The sequence below is a fragment of the Phragmites australis genome, chromosome 3 (genome assembly GCF_958298935.1).
Source record: "Phragmites australis chromosome 3, lpPhrAust1.1, whole genome shotgun sequence".
Lineage (NCBI taxonomy): Eukaryota > Viridiplantae > Streptophyta > Magnoliopsida > Poales > Poaceae > Phragmites > Phragmites australis.
In genome coordinates, this window is record NC_084923.1 from 39,192,296 (window position 1) to 39,211,019 (window position 18,724).

At 40.9% G+C, this 18,724-nt stretch overlaps 1 protein-coding gene across 2 annotated transcripts; it reads right to left on the bottom strand.

Annotated features, from left to right (window-relative positions):
* Positions 1-4,106: 4,106 nt before the first annotated feature.
* Positions 4,107-13,026, bottom strand: LOC133913026 (CSC1-like protein RXW8). 2 transcript variants are annotated; one of them, XM_062356055.1, is made up of 12 exons: positions 12,816-13,026; positions 12,668-12,724; positions 10,759-11,118; positions 9,775-9,921; positions 9,459-9,522; positions 8,902-9,111; positions 7,723-7,884; positions 7,301-7,599; positions 6,692-6,968; positions 6,272-6,547; positions 5,595-5,828; positions 4,109-4,859 (listed from the first exon to the last, which is right to left on the bottom strand). In XM_062356055.1, exons 3-12 carry the CDS (start codon positions 11,037-11,039, stop codon positions 4,551-4,553), a joined length of 2,259 nt encoding a protein of 752 aa, XP_062212039.1. In that variant the 5' UTR covers positions 11,040-11,118; positions 12,668-12,724; positions 12,816-13,026; the 3' UTR covers positions 4,109-4,550. The 2 variants fall into 2 exon arrangements, with proteins under 2 accessions (XP_062212040.1, XP_062212039.1); XM_062356056.1 differs by lacking the exon at positions 9,775-9,921 and having other exon boundaries at positions 4,107-4,859.
* Between the last annotated feature and the right edge of the window lie 5,698 nt (positions 13,027-18,724).

Sequence of the window (18,724 nt, forward strand, 5' to 3'; positions counted from 1 at the left end):
GTGTAATGATTTTGTTTTTCAATATAAAATTTGTCCCTCCCCATAGGCGGTCATTTACATGGCATTTTCGTTCATGATGAGGTGGAAGTTGCTTGCCAAAGTGTTTGATCGCTTGAAGATGGAAGATATGGTTCAGAGAATCAAGATGAAGGTGGATGTACATCAACAGCAGCACCTAACCGCGAAGCTGCTAGCAGGGATTGGATAATACTTATGCTTCTTAGTCTTATTGTCTTTTTGTGATCTTCAGAGGAGAGTTTTACAGTTTCGCCTGTTGACTTTTAGTTCTTGTCTCTTTAGATATTGCTTAGAGTTGCCTAGCATAGGTTTAGGTTAGTTCAGGTTTTCTTGATAGATGATACTCTGGTCATACTATGTTGTCGTTATACGTATATGTTTGGTCTTCCAACATGGACTATTATACTTTGTTGCTTTTTATAAGGCAGGGCCATGCCTTTGGTCTAGGATGCGTGCAGTCAAATTTCAAAAACTTTGATCATTAATATACACCAAATTAGTAGGATTCGACACATGCAAATGATATGAGTGGATCGTGATAAAACTAGTTCCATACGATTATATGCTTAACAAATTCCGCTAAGAACTCATTATGAAAAGTAACATATGTATTGGAAACCATACAGATGTCCTAAACGGCAAATAAAAAAGAATGAAGGTAGTAACTAATAAATGAACTAACCGGGATTTGTAATTCCTAAATTGTGCTATGTAAACCCATCTTTTAATCATAAGGCATGTTTTTCATACACAATATGTATGCCATCTCACAAACTTCCCTCGCTTCAATTGAAAGTTGTCTAACCAAAATAATTCTTGAGTATTTAAAATCTGAAGGTCAATGTTTTCATTATGTTAGTCTAACGGCTGTAGTTTTATAGGTGACATCAGATATACACCATAGATGCTACATTAGGAATCAATATGTACCCTACTGTGTCGAAGTATCTCTATCTTTTTTCTGCCTCGCTGACCTAGAGAGATCTCGTCACACCATGCCAAGCGTAAGTCTCATCCCTCAACAATTCATATCCAAAGTGGCGACATTGGGATTGATCAAGCTTATTACATGTATTCCGAATTATGCACTATGGTAACAAAAAAAGTAAAATGTTTTTGGATACAGGCATAACTTTTAAAATAATTTTTTGACCACTAATTTCTGTTGTAGAATATTTACAAAAACATGGAGGCAACAATGATGATTTAACACCAATAAAAGTACTTGATTCTTCTTTTCTTTTTGCTTTTGATCCATCTGTAACGGTCCCTCTACTTTATTTGTTATACTCCATATATCCAATTAATTGGTCAAAACCCTAATAGCACCTAACTCCACCCCACCTATGATCACCTCCCCAGATGCTCCCTCACACCATGACCCAACATCTTGTTGTCGTCATCTCTAGTTATAGCGTCGCCTACTGATAACCACCTCACACAGTCACTACCGCTCCCCTTGATGTGACTGCCAGTGTTGCTCTCATTGCCAACTTCACTTGCCTCCTCCACACAGTTTTGCCTCCTCCCTTTCTTTACCATCTCCGACAGCTCACCATTGTTAGATTTATCATCCCCCAACCAACCCTACACCCTTACTTAGCCCTAACCCTAAAGAAGTCATAAGAGTATATGTTGTTGATCACCAAAGTTCAAATCCTCTTTTCCATGCATGCACGTGTGTTTCAATATTTACTTAGTGAGGTTTAAATCGGTCGACAGGTTGTGAATCATGTAATGCCCATGCATGTATAAGCCACATTACTATATAACCAGCCAAAAGTAGTGCTCCATCAGCGGCGATTGAATAGTAACCACCACTGAAGAGGTATCAGTGTCGGTTCTTAACCTCCCACGCTCAAACCATGGTAAAACCGCTAAGAACCAGCACTGATACGTACTATCAGTGCCGGTTTGTAACAAAAACCCATACTGATAGTATCAGTGCCGATTTTTAATACGAAACAGCACTGAAGCCTAATCCAGACTTGAAATTTCAATGAAAAAGGATTTTGGCTCACCCCTCACGCGTCTGCTCGGCTCGGTCATGGCTCAGTCCCCTCTCTCTCGATCTTATCCTCTCTTTCTCTCTCACCCTCGCATCCTCATCCTCACGCGACCTTATCCTCTCAGTCTCTCCCCCATCTCTCCCCCCTCCTGATTCAAATCTCCCCACAAGCACCCATCGGTCCTGCCACACCCGTACGTTCCTCGAGTCTGTGCCCGTGTAGAGCAGGTCCCTCATCACGACCAGCGAATACACGTGGCTGTCCTCCTTGATGAGCGACCCCAGGAGCCCAATCCTGGCATCCATCACGCCCATGATGTCGGCGCCAAGGCCCGAGACCTGCATCCATGGTGACTCTCCTTCCCCGTCTGGATGTACCACTGGAGGGGAAGGGAAGGGCGGCAACCGAACACTTCAAGCGGCGGCGGTCGAGCACTTGAGCAGCGGGATCCAGAGTGACGACGGCGGTCAAGCGGCGGGACCTAGAGTGACTACGGGTTCCAGCGCGGCAGGATCCAGAGCGACGATGGCGGCCGAGAGGAGCGCAGTGGCCAAGCATGTGCTATGGCGGCGGCCTTCGAGCCGCCGCGTTATATTGTTGTGCAGGAGCATGGGAACGGCGCCGGCTTTCTCTCTAGCGGCAGCGGTGCCCGATGGGAATTGCGGTGGAAGAAGCATCTAAGTCGGCTTGATTCCAAGCCGGCTTGGATGCTGCTCCCACCACCGCTAATTTTCTTTTTTTTATTCACTAAAAATGACAATAGTATTAGATGAATAATCGGCATTAATACTAGTCAAATATCAGTACCAGTTAAAAAATATTAATTAAAAAATTAGTATTAAAATTATTTTTTAACTGGCACTCTTATATCTTGTGCCAGCCTCGTATACATCGACCTTGTTGATGGTGGTCGTGAGCCGTAACTAGTGAGACCGTACAATTGCAGATTTGACGTACTTTGGTCCAAAAAGATCGAACCACGTGTTTTGAAAGATTTTGGCCGTCCAACTCCAACTTGGACGGATTCCAGACTTGCTTCGACTTCTTATTTCCGAAGAATTGCAAAAGTAGCATTGGTAGGGGTGTAACGGAACACTCAACAAGAAAAGGAGCGCTTCTGCTTGGGGTCAACGGATCGATTACACGGGCATGTAACATGTAAGTACTCCCCCAAGTGGCTCAAATTGCACGTCTGATCTGAGGTAAGCAATGAGTTGCTTGCTCCATATGGATCCTCTACGGCTCAAATTTGCGTGTAGTATATCCATTTGTCCAGAAGCTAACATTTTCTAGAACAGCGCCAGCATGATTGATTACATTTTCAATTGTTTTAAACTCGTGTGTCAGCATATATCCTATTCCAGCATCGGTTTCACAGGATGGACGACGGAAATGGCTGAAAGGATTGGTCGAGCGTCTAGTCTATAAATACTCGGCTCCATTCGTCTTCCAGCCTCAGCCACCCCCACATCTATTCAGAATTCAGATATCTTCGATCGAGGAGCATTAGTAGCACCCGGTGCTAGAGGCAAGCCGAAGCCATGTGCTACCAGGTGAAGTGCGGGACGTGCGGCAAGTCCGCGTGGGCGGGGTGCGGCCGCCACGTCGCGTCGGTGCACCGGCAGATCCCCGAGGGCCAGCACTGCGCCTGCCGCGACTGGCCCGGCGTAGCCCCAGCCGGCGACAAGGCAGCAGCTGCCGGCGGCGACGCCGCCGCGGAGGGGTCGCCCGCTTCCACGTCCGTCTGCTCGATCATGTGATGCGCGAGGAACGGTATCGGTCGTGCCGGAGCGTCGCGCGCTGCGTCGGACGTGTGACGATCCTACTAATCGTGATTGTATCCGGTCGTATCTGTTGTGTAACTCCTCGTTGGGAATAATTCGTTCTTGAGTAAATGCCTTGTTTACCATCAAAGTTAGCCAGTTCCCTCATCATGAGTAATCCAAATTTTTGTGTTTCCCGTCAACCGCCTTGCTGCTCTTGCTAATTCCGTCGTTTGTTCGCCGTCGCCTTCCCGTCCCCTGCTGCCGCCACGGCACGGTTCAGGAACCCATTCCGCGCTCGGTTCAGAGAAGGGCTTGCAAAATATAATCCCACAGGTTCTTCATGACCAAACTGCCAGAGGCCTTGAAGTTGATCTGAGAATATCGTGCAGCAACAAATACAGATCTGGTAAACAGCAGCCTACTGCTACCCAGGGCTGTCACCAAACAGCCAATACAAAACTAGGCACAGAGCTGAAGAAGCTGAACGCAAAAGGAGAACACTACTTTACACGAGCAGTGGAGGACATAACCAGAGACGGCAGGCTTGATTTTTGAAGAATCAATCAAAAGAATAATAAGTTTCTTCTAGTAGTATAACAGAAAAAGAATGACCTGAAATGTCATTCAAGCATCACTTGACACATCAAAATTTCTACCCTTGCAAACGGGCGATGCTCGCTTCCATTTCTGTGTATCTTCCCCTGTACGTGCTATGCATATAACCTGTGGTTTATCGACTGTATATTTGCATAACGGGCTATTCCGATAAGCCTCTCTTCTGCAATCTCATGATGAAAGTAAGCGATCTCACTGCATTACGTAGCTGACTAACAGGGAGTCCATCCAGTGTTGGGTGAGATAGGTCACTTCTGGCTTCATCAGCGCTTTCTTTGCTGCTAGATTCACCTGAAGTGCCACTTCCATCTGCATTTCTACCAACAGTGTGAACTCCTTCCAAAGGTATGTCATCAGTGTCAGGAGATTGAAAGTAAGCAGAATGAAGGCGTTGGTGAAGGTCCTCCATTCTCCCCGCTTGCTGATCTTCCGTGTCCATGTCAATTAAATTCTGTGCATATCCACAAACCAAGAATAAGAAAAGGGAGTAATTACTGATAAGAAATTCATTTGAAGTGGCTGGTAGACATGGTTTCTACAAAGAGCTTTGCCATATGCAAAACAAGCAAAACGCAAGGTAACAACTCACAGTTGAGAGCATAAACAAAGTAAACTGGCACCAAGGTGAACACTAAGAGCTTGTTTGGTTACTTTGCCGAGCAAATTCAGTTTTTGCCACCGAGTGGCATGCTGTCAGTGACTGCCAAAACGTGGCACAGCATGCCACTCAGTGGCAAAAGCTGAACTGCGCCTACTTTGCCAACTTTGGCCTTGCCTTGCTCTTGGGCAAGGAAATTTGAATTTGGGCAACGATCCCCTTGGTCTATCCTTCACTAATAAGGATTTTCTTGCCCTGGCAAGGCTGGGTAAGGGTGGGCAAGAGAATTAAGAGCCTGTTTGTTTGGGCTGTGGCTTTTGGGCTTTAGCTGAAAGTTGGCTTCTGGCTTTTGGCTATTAGTTTTTACGAGAAATTTTTAGGTTCTCAGCACACCAAAAGTCAGAAAAACCACTCTTAACCAGCTTCTTAGCTTTTAGTTCATTTCATCAAAAGACAGGACTTCTGAGAAGCAGAAGCCAGCCAAAAGCTAAAACAAACAAAGCATAAACGTCCCCAAAAGTTAGTCTTGGATCCTTCAGTAGTATACATACGTGAACTTCTACAAAGTATTAAGGAAATTATACTAACCTGTGCAGGGACAGTCTTGAATAATGGGAGAAGACGCTTTCTGCAATACTGGTTGAATAAAAGAGTAAAGATGATAAGAGGTACAGTGAAGCCCGCAGCCACTGGGGATTCTTTCAGGCCAAATACACCAAGACATATGATCTGGGTGAGGACTATAGAGAATATTGTTGTATTGTGCGCAATTGGCCAATATAGACCGCCTGTGTCGTATTTTGTGCAGTAAACATTGAGGAACTGAAAAAGAAAAAAGAAATTGCAAACTCATAAGATCAAAGGAGCACAAGACAGATTTTACTAAATTTTGTTCTGTAAAAATTATTTCACTAACAAGGAAACAAACAATTTGAATTATTCTTCACTCCAAATTAAATAACAAGAATAATATTTAGCTACTAGGAAGTTCTTTTCTTGCGAGGCCGAGGTAGATACAAGTTACATAGAGAATATCATAAGCATAGAGGTCATGAAAGTATATCCAAAACATTGGTTGCATTTTCACCTAAAATATGGATGTCGAATTTATGTCATTGTCAAATTTCCAGGTTTACTTGTTATAAAACAACACATGTTAGACAGCATGATCGCTTAAATTTTACATATTCTCCTGACAGTAGTCATTATTATGCATAAACTGTGCATCTAGACTTCCCCGCAGAATTTCATCCCTAGTTTCTCACCTGGTTGCGATACACGACGTAGCTGAGAAAGAAGTACAGCAGTAAAAAGGGCAAGATTAGAGGTGCTAGTACAGAGCATGTGAAGCCCAATAGTCCAAACAACAGAACTTTTGGCACTTCAGTGTGATAGGGAAATGAGAAAACAAAATCACTATCTTCTTTCATTCTCAGAATATATCTTCTTATAAAGTTCCATGTGAGACCAAAGAGTTGCATAAGTTCTGATGATAGACTAGCCCATCCTGAAGTCAGAACATAGGTGGTAAAGAAGGTAGCCTGAAATGGAAATAAAGTCTTTAGAAAGTTGCAATGAACTATTGAATAAAACTCAATAAAAACAAATAATGTGCATGTATAAATGATAAAAATATGTCATCTTTTTGCCTCCTTATAGCCAAAATAAACAAACATGTGATTCACCTGTACAGGTACTGCTCTAGCAAGCTGCATAGGAATGTCCTTTGGGCTCGATAAAGCATTCAGCTGGCTAATTGCTGAACCTGATAAGACATTGACAAAGAAGACATTCCAAATGGTGAAGTATAATACTTTACAGCAGGCACTTCTCTTCCTTTCACTGTGAGAAATAGGTCCCTCTAAAGTAGAAAAAAGCATCATGGTTGGGGGAACAGTATATAAAAATATTTGCAAGATGACACTGGGAAGGTATCCAGTTATTAGCTGGGTCATGTATTTCCTGCAAGCAAAATTATAGTCAATATTAAGTTGCTATAATGATAAATAAAAGACTACAGTGCAATGCAGAGTAGAAGGCTAGAAGCGACTATCATCTCATAGAAATGATTTGCTTAGTTACTTTCTCCCAATTTCACTAGTAACTCAAATATACCCATCAGTTTGAAACACAGCCACTATTACAATGTTATCTCAGGTTCTCAACATAGATGAATCTAACTGATAAAATGATAAATTAAGTCACTCTTAATATGATGCACACTGTATACTAATAAAAGTCAAGAGAACAACGTATATAATATGAGGTGAGTTGTATGTATTTATAATACCTACTTTTTTAATATCCCTCTCAAGAAAGGGAGCCTTTGCTGCAGCTGCTCCAGCTGAGTTAAACCTTGTATAAATGTCACCGGTATAAGAAATACGAACATAAAAACAATAGATCCCAGAAGTGTAGCTATGTGGCGAATCCAGAGTTGCTTGTATGGTAACCAAAGATTAGACCAATATATGTCATCACGTTCTGGAGCCAGACTAGTGACCCATCTCATAGGGTTGGATGTCTGAAGAACTTCTGCTACAATTAATGCTGCATACCGAGTTTTGAAAAATACAAAAGCAGAACCACATTCCTGTGTTCAAGTCCCCCACAATTAAATTACTAATTTAGAGCAATTTAGAGAGAATAGTAAAAATGAAACATAATTTGTTGCTAGTTTGAACTCATCAGGTACGCTCAAGCTTGAATCACTCACATCAGGCTTTTCGCCCTCTTGCTCAAATTCAATGGGCAACAACTGGAACGAATTAGAAGACGCTCCACAAAAACAACATCGATATGTAACTGATTTGCATCTCTGATCAACTGTGGTAGCCTTGAAATGTTTGGACTTCCTGTAAGCCTTCTTTGCACTAGACTGTAAACATATATGAGTATAATTACTACTGCAGACAGGAACATAAGGTGCAGTGGCGGTATTTATTAAAAGATCTGAAGATATTCCCCTTCCAGAACAAGGGACTGACATATCACAGAGGAGATGAGTGACCATAAATCATAATAAACTTCATTTGTCACACATCATATGCTACAGCATCTGCCACATGAATACTAAATTTGAGTTTTATCCATTTGAACTAGCCATCAAAAGACAATACTAGCTACTATTACAATTGTAAGCCTGTTAGGAGCATATTCTGAATTAGAGCATAAAATCACTTGGGAAAAGGGCAAACTGCCCAGTAGCATTACAAGGATGCTCAAGAGCTTAGCTGGAGTCCTGAAAGTTATGTTGTTTCCTATGTTAGAAGATGCTAAAGGGTGGTGCATGAATGTGATAGACAGGCTAACAGAAATATGCATAGAACCATAGATGCTCCTGTCTAAATTACACTAAACTTTTTTATTGGCCAGTGGCCAACTGGTTAGAAAAAGCTCTCAGCGTTGCTCTAGAAAACAAAAGAATAAACAAGTTGGGAAATAATATTGGTGTCTCACTGAAAAGTTGCCATATGTCTGCACATGTCAATCTCAATATATGTTGTTTTCCAATTTGCAATCTTTGCAGTGTTGCTGAGCTGATTCAAGAAAACACACAGGGGGCTCTGTGCCTTTGTTTTAAGGATAATGAAGCTTTAAACCCACAATACAACTACCACAACCTTGAGCTCTACCACTGAGAAACATAGGCAGCCCCATATTACACATCAGTGGTTATGTACCGATTGGATAAGCAATATTAAGTCAGCAGATCCTAAATTTGCTTTATTATGATGCAGCGTATAGATAGATTATCTTTAGTCGACTACCATGCCCATAACTAACAACTTACATCAGGAATTCAGGACTCTCTACAGCAGCAGCATTACATTTCTTTAAACAAGAAAAGAAATTTGGTAAATTTACATGATACATGACAATTCGTATTGCTTACCACTATCTTCTGAAGTTTTCCAACTTTGTAAACAACTTGATGAGATAGGTAACTTGATGCATGATACTTGGTAAAGAAACTCTCAACAGTGCTGCTGAATGATTCTTCACTTGATTTCGGTATTCCGCGAACAAGGACACTAAAATGGCTAGGATTGCTTGTTGCTCGAGAAACATGACATAACCTCAGCCTAGCAATATGCTTGTACTCCTAAAGAGGCAACACAGAATAATATAAATTCCTAAACATAAGGCAATGAAACAATATTATGTACTCCCTCTGGTTGCAAATGTAAGTCGTTTTAGCCTTCTCAACTATTCTCTAAATATAAGTCATTCTCGAACTTCTATGCATTTTTTCCTCTTTTGTTCCCGTCTTACTCTTGTTTAATAAATGCTACCACTCTCACAATTGAATGAGTTATCTTTTCCAATGCAGAATAAATAAAGAGTAACAAGGTCATTTGATCTACTTTCTAATCCTTGTGCACAAGTTTAAAACGACCTACATTTGCAATCGGAGGGAGTAATTTTCAAAGGCAAACTACCTGATCTTACCAAGTATAGAAGAAGGCTAGCTACTGCAGATATGATGTACAGTACAACGCAATGGACCCAGAGCCTGCGGATATAACCAGCATGTAAACAAAATCCAAGAATATGTATAATTTTCTAAAAAAAGATTCGTCGATAATTAAGTCATCAGTACAAACTAGAAACTATGAAAACTGAAATAGTTAGCTTAGATCATAGGTAACTACTAACAACAATAGGAAGTATAAAATCAGTTATCAACAGAAGATAAAATGTCTAAGATGTCATAGTAAACTACCGAAGTTAGCCACCTCATAAGAAAGAGAGGTTCTATACTCACCATCTTGATCTCTCTTGCACATTTCCTATTGTAAACGTCTCTAATGATGCTTTAGGAATCCGTACATGATGCATATCTTGTCCAAAATAATTCAGTGGAAGGACTCCGAATACACAAAGAATGGCAGCTAAGGAGAAGATGCGCATGCTGTAGAAAATAAAGTACATCAGCGTGTCGTATTGTATATTGGGACTAAAAAAATTATAAAACTACAGGAACTCAATAAGCAAAACAGGACCAGGCGGCAACATATCAAAAAGGTTTTGCTATGCTTACCAAGGCCACAAGTTTCCTTTTCTTTTAAGTTTGAATTACACGTAAACGTTTAGAGATTCGGTTATGAGAAAAATAACCCACATCCAGCAACACAGACAAAAAAGTGCTTGTGTCATAGAAGTAATTAAGTAGAGTAAATAGCAAAAGACATCCTTGGAGTAGTAGCAGAGTCTATCAAGTTACATTTTAATCTAACAGGTCTTCAATATTGTTAATTCTGTCACCTGAACCTGTCCGTGCGTTAGGATATCGGGCAATCGTCACAAATGTGAAAATGTTATGTAAGGTCTAGCCCTAGGTGGCACACCACATAGGCAAACCATGTGAGAGCACATATGAGATTAAACTTTTTTATTATGCTTGTACATGACAAATTTTCCCTGAACTGTTTTGTTTTATTTAATTTCCCAAAGTTAAGTTGGTTTGTTACTTTTTTTTCCAAATAACTTTATTTCCATGAAAATTGCCAGTTTTGTGGTGGGAAGTCATGTGACTCACAATTAGAGGCGAGAAGGCCTGCACTTTAAAAGCCACATTAGTGACATGTCATTCTCGAAATAGAATGAAGAACTATCTAGACAAAAATACAAGTTGACATACTCGAGTGACACAAGCACAAACAACTTTAAAAATCTCTGCAGCAACTTTTAACAGTGATCAGAAAAATTACTGAAGAAGCACAATATGTTAAAGTAAAGATGTATGTACCTAAATACTAGAATTCTATTGAAAACAACAGCATCCAACCCAGCAGTAGCTAAGATTTCATCCTCTGTGCACCGCAGACTTTTCACAATCCAGCTAGTGGATGGAACAAATCTCTCCAAGATAAAAGCCTCACGGAGCCGGTTGTGCTCCTCAGCAATCCTTCTCCCAAAATAGACCTTAACATTCTGTGGCTGCTTCCTTAGAATGGAATACAGTGACAAAAAAAGTACACAGAGACCAATGTTAATTCCAGCGGAGGTCAGGAGACCACCAACGTTCATCTCTTTCTAAAACAAGTATGTGAGATCCAACAATCCTTTTGTCATCCAAGTATAAAAGACTTCATGGTTATGTTAGTGCCTGCAGGAAAGAAATGAAAGTTGAAATTTAACGTATACAAGTCTTATGTGAAATCACATTTTTCTCACGTGCACCAAACAAATCAACACATAAGCATGTACTAAAAAACTAGAAACGGTACTATATATCTTCGACTCTTCCATTGGTGTATTAATCCCTAAGTTTCACAACATTTGTCTATCCTCTTTAGAAGTGTTGTTTCAAAATATTTATCCATCATCTTGGGAAGAGTCATTTTAAAAATTCATTGAGAGAAACAAGAGTGTAGTTGTTGCAATGTTTCCACTCTCTACTCCTACTTTAAAGATGTGAAAAAGTTTAAGTGATTGTAGCATGTTACTTAATAGGAGCACTTATGGTCATTTCTCATTGATTTTTTCGATTGAGTTCTCTGTTGCCAGTGCATATGGTGGCCTAAGATAAAGTCACATGAGTGTTTTAAAAGGAGCCGTTCAATGTAGAAGTTATTGAGAGGTGGCTAACAGGAGACTGGTAGGATCAATTGTTAATGAATTGAAACTAATAAGAGATAAAATATTTATTTGTACTCCACCAGGAGGAAAAAAAGTAACAAATCTTAAAGCAAAATAGCTGAAGCAGGGGCATATTTGTGCCAGAAAAAAGAATCAGCAAAATCTGGGTATCAACGTCCCAAATATCAATAGTTCAAACTCCCGACTAGATCCAATCTAAAATCAAGCCCCAAAAGATGCCAGATAATTAGGGTATCAGTGTTACTGCACTGGGAGGCTCATTGCCCTTTTCTTGTCATCATGTTTTCCCTCCCTTATTGGTTACAAAATGTAGATCACACCTCATGTATTAAATGCATAATGTAGACCTCTCTCTTTGAGAGAGAGAGAAGGATATGAATGCAAGATGGAATCACAAGTAGAGCAAAAGTGCTTAATTAAACAAACCCTGCACTTAGATATAGAAGAAGTTGACTGCCGCATAAAAAAATACGAAATGGAACATCTGACAAATCTCACATGAGACACGAATAATCTGAGAGGGGGGGAGGGGGCAGAACCGGCCGTTGTTGGTCTGTCACAAAGAGGACAGAAAAAACACTCAAGTTCAGTAGCACCGGGAAGTTGTAACATTTGAACCTGCACAGCCCCTTAAGTACTTCAGAAATTGACATTATCCGTTCAGCATCTAAACCGGTTACTTTTGTTTGTCTCCAATATTGAGTAAAAATCAGTTCATCAACTAGAAGAGTCCAGTCCGTGGTGTGCAGTGTCTACTTCGATAAACACACATAGATTGTCGGCATTGTCGCATGCCAGGATATAAATAGCGATAGCCTGATCCACCAAATAAACAATGTCTGACCCTAAACGCACACCAGCACAGCAATCGCCGTCCGTCCCTCTCACAATTACTATTTACTAGCAGTCAGATTAAAAGCATATCGAAGAAATAAGCAAAAAAAAAAAAGAGTGCAGCAACAAGGCCGTCTTCTTCACTTCGACTCAGCGCGAGGAATTCAGAATTTCTCAAACTAATCCTAGCCTCGAACCAATCAAGAGAGAAGAAGCCTTACCTCCAAATACGCGCGGGCCGACTCCACCAACGCCGCTCAAACTGGGCTCCAAAAACCCTACACCATGGAGGACCAAAAAAATAAATAAAAACAGAGATGGAGAGAGAAACGCGAACGAATAAAACCATCAATTCGGAGCGCAGATCACCCCGAGTCGAGCGGCGACGGCAATGAACTGGAGAGTAGCGATGATGAAGCGGAGAGGAGACGCGGATTGGATTTGGGGGTTGGGGAGCGATGGCTATAGGAGCAGTTGACGATCGGGAGTAGGGCCTGGATTGGTATGGTTGGTGGGATCGGAATTGGAAGTTTGGATCGGAAGGAAAGGGCGGCATGGTGGTGGGTCAGAATTCAGAGGCGAAAAGGAAAGCCTCGGAGTAAAAAATGAGCCAATTGATTTTTTTCCATCACTAAAAAGTGATTTTGTTTATCATCTTATTACAGTTATTAATTCAGATGATCTCATATGTTATTAATATGAATACTATTATAATTAAAATATCAATCTTTTCAGTAATAAATCATCATAATCCTATAGTCAAAATACTTCTGCGCAAAAGTGGGAGCCAGACCTACAGCCTCTCGGGTTTCCAGAGCACGTGGCCGAGTACGATTGGCCCACACCGATGCGTCGCTGGGAGGCACAAGGTGCAGAGGATCGTTAAGTATTGCGTGAAAAGAAAATCGTGATTATCTAATGAAAATAAATTGCATTCATGTACTCCTAATCATGTACTCCCTCTGTTAAAAATACAAGACGTATTTTATTTTTAAAAAATCAAATTTTATATATTTTGACTAATATTTAATCAAATTATAAGTATGTTTAGTGTATAAAAATTATATAACTAGATGTATATTTTAAAAGGGGTATTTGCAAATTTGTCATTGGTTTTTTATTTTTTGCAAGAATGCTACTCGAATGATAGTTTTGGTGGTATTTTTGTAATTTTCTAATGATAAATTTGCAATAACGGTTCAAAACAGTGGTAAATTTGTAATTGTCCCATTTTAAAATTCTTTCACACTATATTGGTTTTGTAGCCAATATATATACTATTCTACTCCCTGCGTTAAAAATAACTATTTAACATCGTAACCCGTCAATCTATCCTGCACCCATAAAAAACATACCGTAACTGTAAATTTTAATTTATCGAGACCGTAAAATATGTATAACCATAAAAACCATTCCGCAACCGTAAATTTCAATTTATCGAGACCGTTAAATGTGTATGATTGTAAAAACCATTCTGCAACCATTAAAAATTGGCTTCTGTAATCGTAAAAACGACTCTTGACAATAAAAATTGTGTAGTTTTTATTGCCAAGAGTCATTTTTACGATCATACGTATTTTACGGTCTCGATAAATTAGAATTTATGGTTGCAGAATGTTTTTTACGGGTGCAGGACTGGTTGACGGGGTTGGTTTGTTGGGGTGTTAAATATACGCATTTTATGGTCTCGATAAATTGAAATTTACGGTTGCGAAATGGTTTTTACGATCATACGTATTTTACGGTCTTCATAAATTGGAAATTACGGTTACGACATGTTTTTTACAGGTGCGGGACCAGTTAACGGGGTTGGATTGTTAGGGTATTAAATAGCTATTTTTAACGTAACGCTAAGAATAGCAGTGCCATATATATATATAAATACGTCTTGTATTCTTGAATGGGGAGTAGCATTTGCTAGTCGAGTGGGTTCTTCGGTCATCTGATAATGAAAAATAGGTTCTTATTTTTTTGCAATCATAAAAAAATAGATTTAAGTGCATGTACACAATGAGTATTATTCCACAGTAGAAAGTTGGAAGATATTTATCGACTCGCAACAATAGAGAAGTGGGTGTCTACTGTCTACTCAACAGGCTACTGTTTTTTCCTTGTTTTCCTTTTTTGCAAATTGAAATTTGGCACTAAAGGGCCCGATAGTAATTTTAATTTGATGGGAAATTTCGGATTACGGCATCAAGCATGATTACGAGTTCTAGATTCTTAATGAAAAATGGCATCCATGTAATCGTGCAATGTTGATATGTGAGAGGGTTCTTTTGTCACCCTGATAATGTAAGCAGAACGCAATAGAATGGCTCAAAGACACTAAATTGTTCCACAGAGAAGACGGTTTTGGAAATTTTTTGCTAGACTTTATATCGCACAATCAAGCCTCAGCCTACCAGATGGGTCACCTTCAATGTCCTCCCAAAGTAGGTTGCTATCCTTAGAGGACTGCCAACCAACTAAATCTAGCATTCATTTTTCCCCATCACAAGTGGTTAGCCTCTCCTGATTGCCCTCCGAAAGCCTTGACAACACATAAATCACCTTGCCAACAGTCAAGGCAGCGATCATGAAAATAGCAAGTATTTATGACCGAGGGAATACTAGCGAGGCATGTGCCAACTATAGTGCTAAATATGTGTAGACATAGGATAAGTGCGTTAGCCCTCTAATTAGTGTTTGTAGGTCTAGAATTTACCTAGTGGCTGCTCTAACTTTTTTCCTGGTGTTCCGGCTAATCAATTGCTACATGATTTCCTTAAAAAATGCTACACTATTTGATTATGTTTTCTAGCGGAATGACGAATTATTTGACGGTCAGAAATCATGGGTGTCCTGGCCCAATAGGCCTTAAATCCCACGTGGTGTGATGGATAAGGCGTGCAGGCCCACTCTTTCACATGTTGCCAAAAATCTATACATGCGTGAAATGATGGCTCAGCCCCTGACTCCAACCTGTGCATGAAAGTGTCCATTGTAAGCTACGCATGGAATCCCCTCAAAAACAAAAGTCATGGTAGGGTCAATAACTTTTCTCTAAAAGAATGCCAACATCTTACATGTTCTACCTTATGATGCTGCTAGCTAGCTGGATCCATTTGGTACTACTTAAACTTCTATTTTGGCAAACAATATATTTTTCAGTTATTAGATTGATCATATTTGAGCATACGTGTTAAGAAGCATACTCCTAATGCGTGACTTGTTGCAATAGGCTGAGGATCAACATCGGAAAAAGTGTTGTCACTAGTATACATTACAAAGGAGCCAACATGGATGAGGTCATGTCCTCTTTCTCATGAAAGCGGATTCTCTTCCCGCTGACTTATCTAGAACTACCTCTCACCTTGGGCTAACTATGCCTCGTGCACCTCCAACCGATCCAAGACCATCCCAAAGCAAAACTCGCTGGCAAGGAAAACTCATGACACCGGTTGGCCACCGTGTCTTGGTATGCTTTGTCCTCAGCTCCCTACCCACCTACCTCCGTACGGTGTTAAAACCAAAGAAGCAATTTCTCAAGGAGTTGGACAAAACCCATCATAATTTCCTTTGCATCGGGATCCTCTGCACTACAGAGATCCGTGTCCGTTTTCTTTGAGGTAGGTGTAAAAAACCCAGTGGGGGAAGTGCAAAATTACTAGACCTAAGATTTGCTTGCTGATAACCCATGGCGGACTCAACATTCTAAATCTCACATTGTTTAACCATGCTTGTGACTGAGATGACCATAGTACAAGTGGACACAACCTGACCAATCTCGAAATGGCATGGAGCTCCCGGTAGACCAAATGGATATTGCTCTTTTCTCAGCGGCAACCATTGTGCAGGTGCGGAATGGGAAAACAACATCTTTTCGGTGGGACTATTTCCCAACCTCTACAAACATAGTAGGCGCAAGAATAGAAGAGTGACTGATGCGTTGGTGGGTGAGAAATGGATCAACGACATTGGGCACGATCTAACTGTACCTATCATTGGAGCTTTTGTGCAACTATGGGAGTTCATTGATGCAGTAAATTTTGACCTTGAATGCACACAACGGGATGAGGTTACCTGGAACTTTACAACACATGGGGAGTACACGGCGCGGTCGGCATGCTACATGCAAATTCGAGAGCTCCAGGAGATCAACCTTCACAACCCTTTTTGGAAAGCTTGGACACTCGCAAGCTGCAAGTTCTTCATGTGGTTGATGCTCCAGAACCGTATTGTCACACCTTAAAACTCTAATCTAGTCATTAAGTATGCATACATATAATGACATCATGCTTCATGTTGTTGATTTTGATTTAATTGATTAAACACATTTCAAAAATATTACGTCATTGATCAATGCACACTTTCACCATATCTTTATAAGTGGGGATCGTTTAGAGATAGTTAGGAAGACCCCAATGTCCTTTAAGAAGGAGAAGAAAAAGAAAAAGAAGAAATGAAGAAAATGACGGAGGCTTTCAGCATGTTGACCCTTCCCGCGGTCTGACCACTAGAGCGCAAAGGCTTAACTTAAAGCCATCAACCAACTCTCTCTCGTTCTCTCGTTCACTACTCACTCCCCTCACCAAACCGAGAGAGAGAGAGAGAGGATCACCTTGACCACCTCAACGGCCGGAGATCGACAAAGAGGACTTTCTTGAGCTCTCCGAAGGCTTCCCAAAGCTCCTTCACGCTGTCTTCTTTGCCGGAGACACTTCCACGCGACTTCTTCCACCTCAAGGCCCAATCCCATCCCGGAGCTCGATCTTCGAATCGAAGCTTTCCCAGAGTTGGCCAACCCCCTAGAAACTTTCCCCACTGCAAGGTGAGACTTCCCTTACTATTTTTCTGTCGTTCCTGAGCTCCAACCGATCCCCATTTCATTTATACCCGAGCTCCACCCGATTCATGGGCTTCATCCATAGGGTCCTTGAGTTTGGCCCCGTGCATGTTGCCCAAGACACCCAATAAATACATCTCTAGTCTTGTAAAGTGTTTTGGTACCCTTCATGATCGAAGGCATCATCGGAGACCTCACCAAGGTGTCATCGGCCAGGCCCAACGGCCGCCAGGTTGTGACTTGGTCGGTCAAACTCCATAGTCAGGAGTCAGACCGCCACTAGAATCGATCTGACTGCCATGGGTCCGATCTGACCATCAGGACTACTCAATATCATTTTCTTCTCTGTTCGACCCCCACGGTCTAATTGCCGCCCGGGCCGGTTTGATTGCAAACTACTCAGTACACTGTGACCTTGGGTTGTCTTATATGAGGTTAAACCCAATCACTTAGGCTTTCTTTTGCAAATATTTTTGTAACATGGCGTATTTTACCTTTTACTTTGGATCGTGTGGTGTCTAATTTGATACATTATCATTTTATGTATATTATGCATATTAGCAAGTCAATATCGGGAATTGTAGGTAGAACCTATGTTGATGCATTGTTTACACCTTGAATTATTGATGATTCTTATCCTTGTAACCTAGGCAAAATAATGATGTGGTCTAACTTAAAAGTCACCCGAGATGCTTAGCAATGCATATATCATCAGTAGAAGTTGAGCGATGGTTCAACCATCGTTCGCGAGCTATAGAGCTTAATTTTTGCTTCACAATGAAAATGATGTTAGGGTGTCTGAGTTGTGAGAATGAGACGAGATGTGAGCGGTGTCAGAAGTAGTTCGGGGGAGGAGCCCGAATGCCATAGACATTCAGACCTAAATGGATGCATTGATTAGGGACAAAGACCTGGTATTTCAAGTGGGCCGCTTGCGTCGATTAAGCACCAGCTGTTGTTTATTGTTGGCTTAAGCACTCTCCGTACTTTCACATATTCAATAAATGTACGAATAAGCTGATTATCATACACCATGCTAATGCTTCCCTTTGACTCTATGACGCGTAAGAGAAAAAGAATAAAGAGAAGCAAAATGGCGGAGAGCTAGAGGTATCCGGGACACACTCACGGTCACCCCGGTGCCATAGGGGCATGCACAAGTGGGTAGTTCCAGTATAAGAAAAGTTATCTCGGGGGGCTTAGAGGATGAACTCAAGTCGTATGGGTAAAGATGTACCCTCTGCAAAGTGTAAGATCATTTCAAATTGCCGCGCCCTTGGTTATAAACATGCTTATATTAATCCGCATCAATCGTAGAGTTTTCGATGTTGGGATGCTTGTGGTATGTTGGGAAGTGACTATTGTTGGTCATGTTAGAAAGGGTATAGTCAGGTGATGGATATGTTCATGGTTATGATCTCATGATGGGAAGGTACGAGTTGGTAAGTTG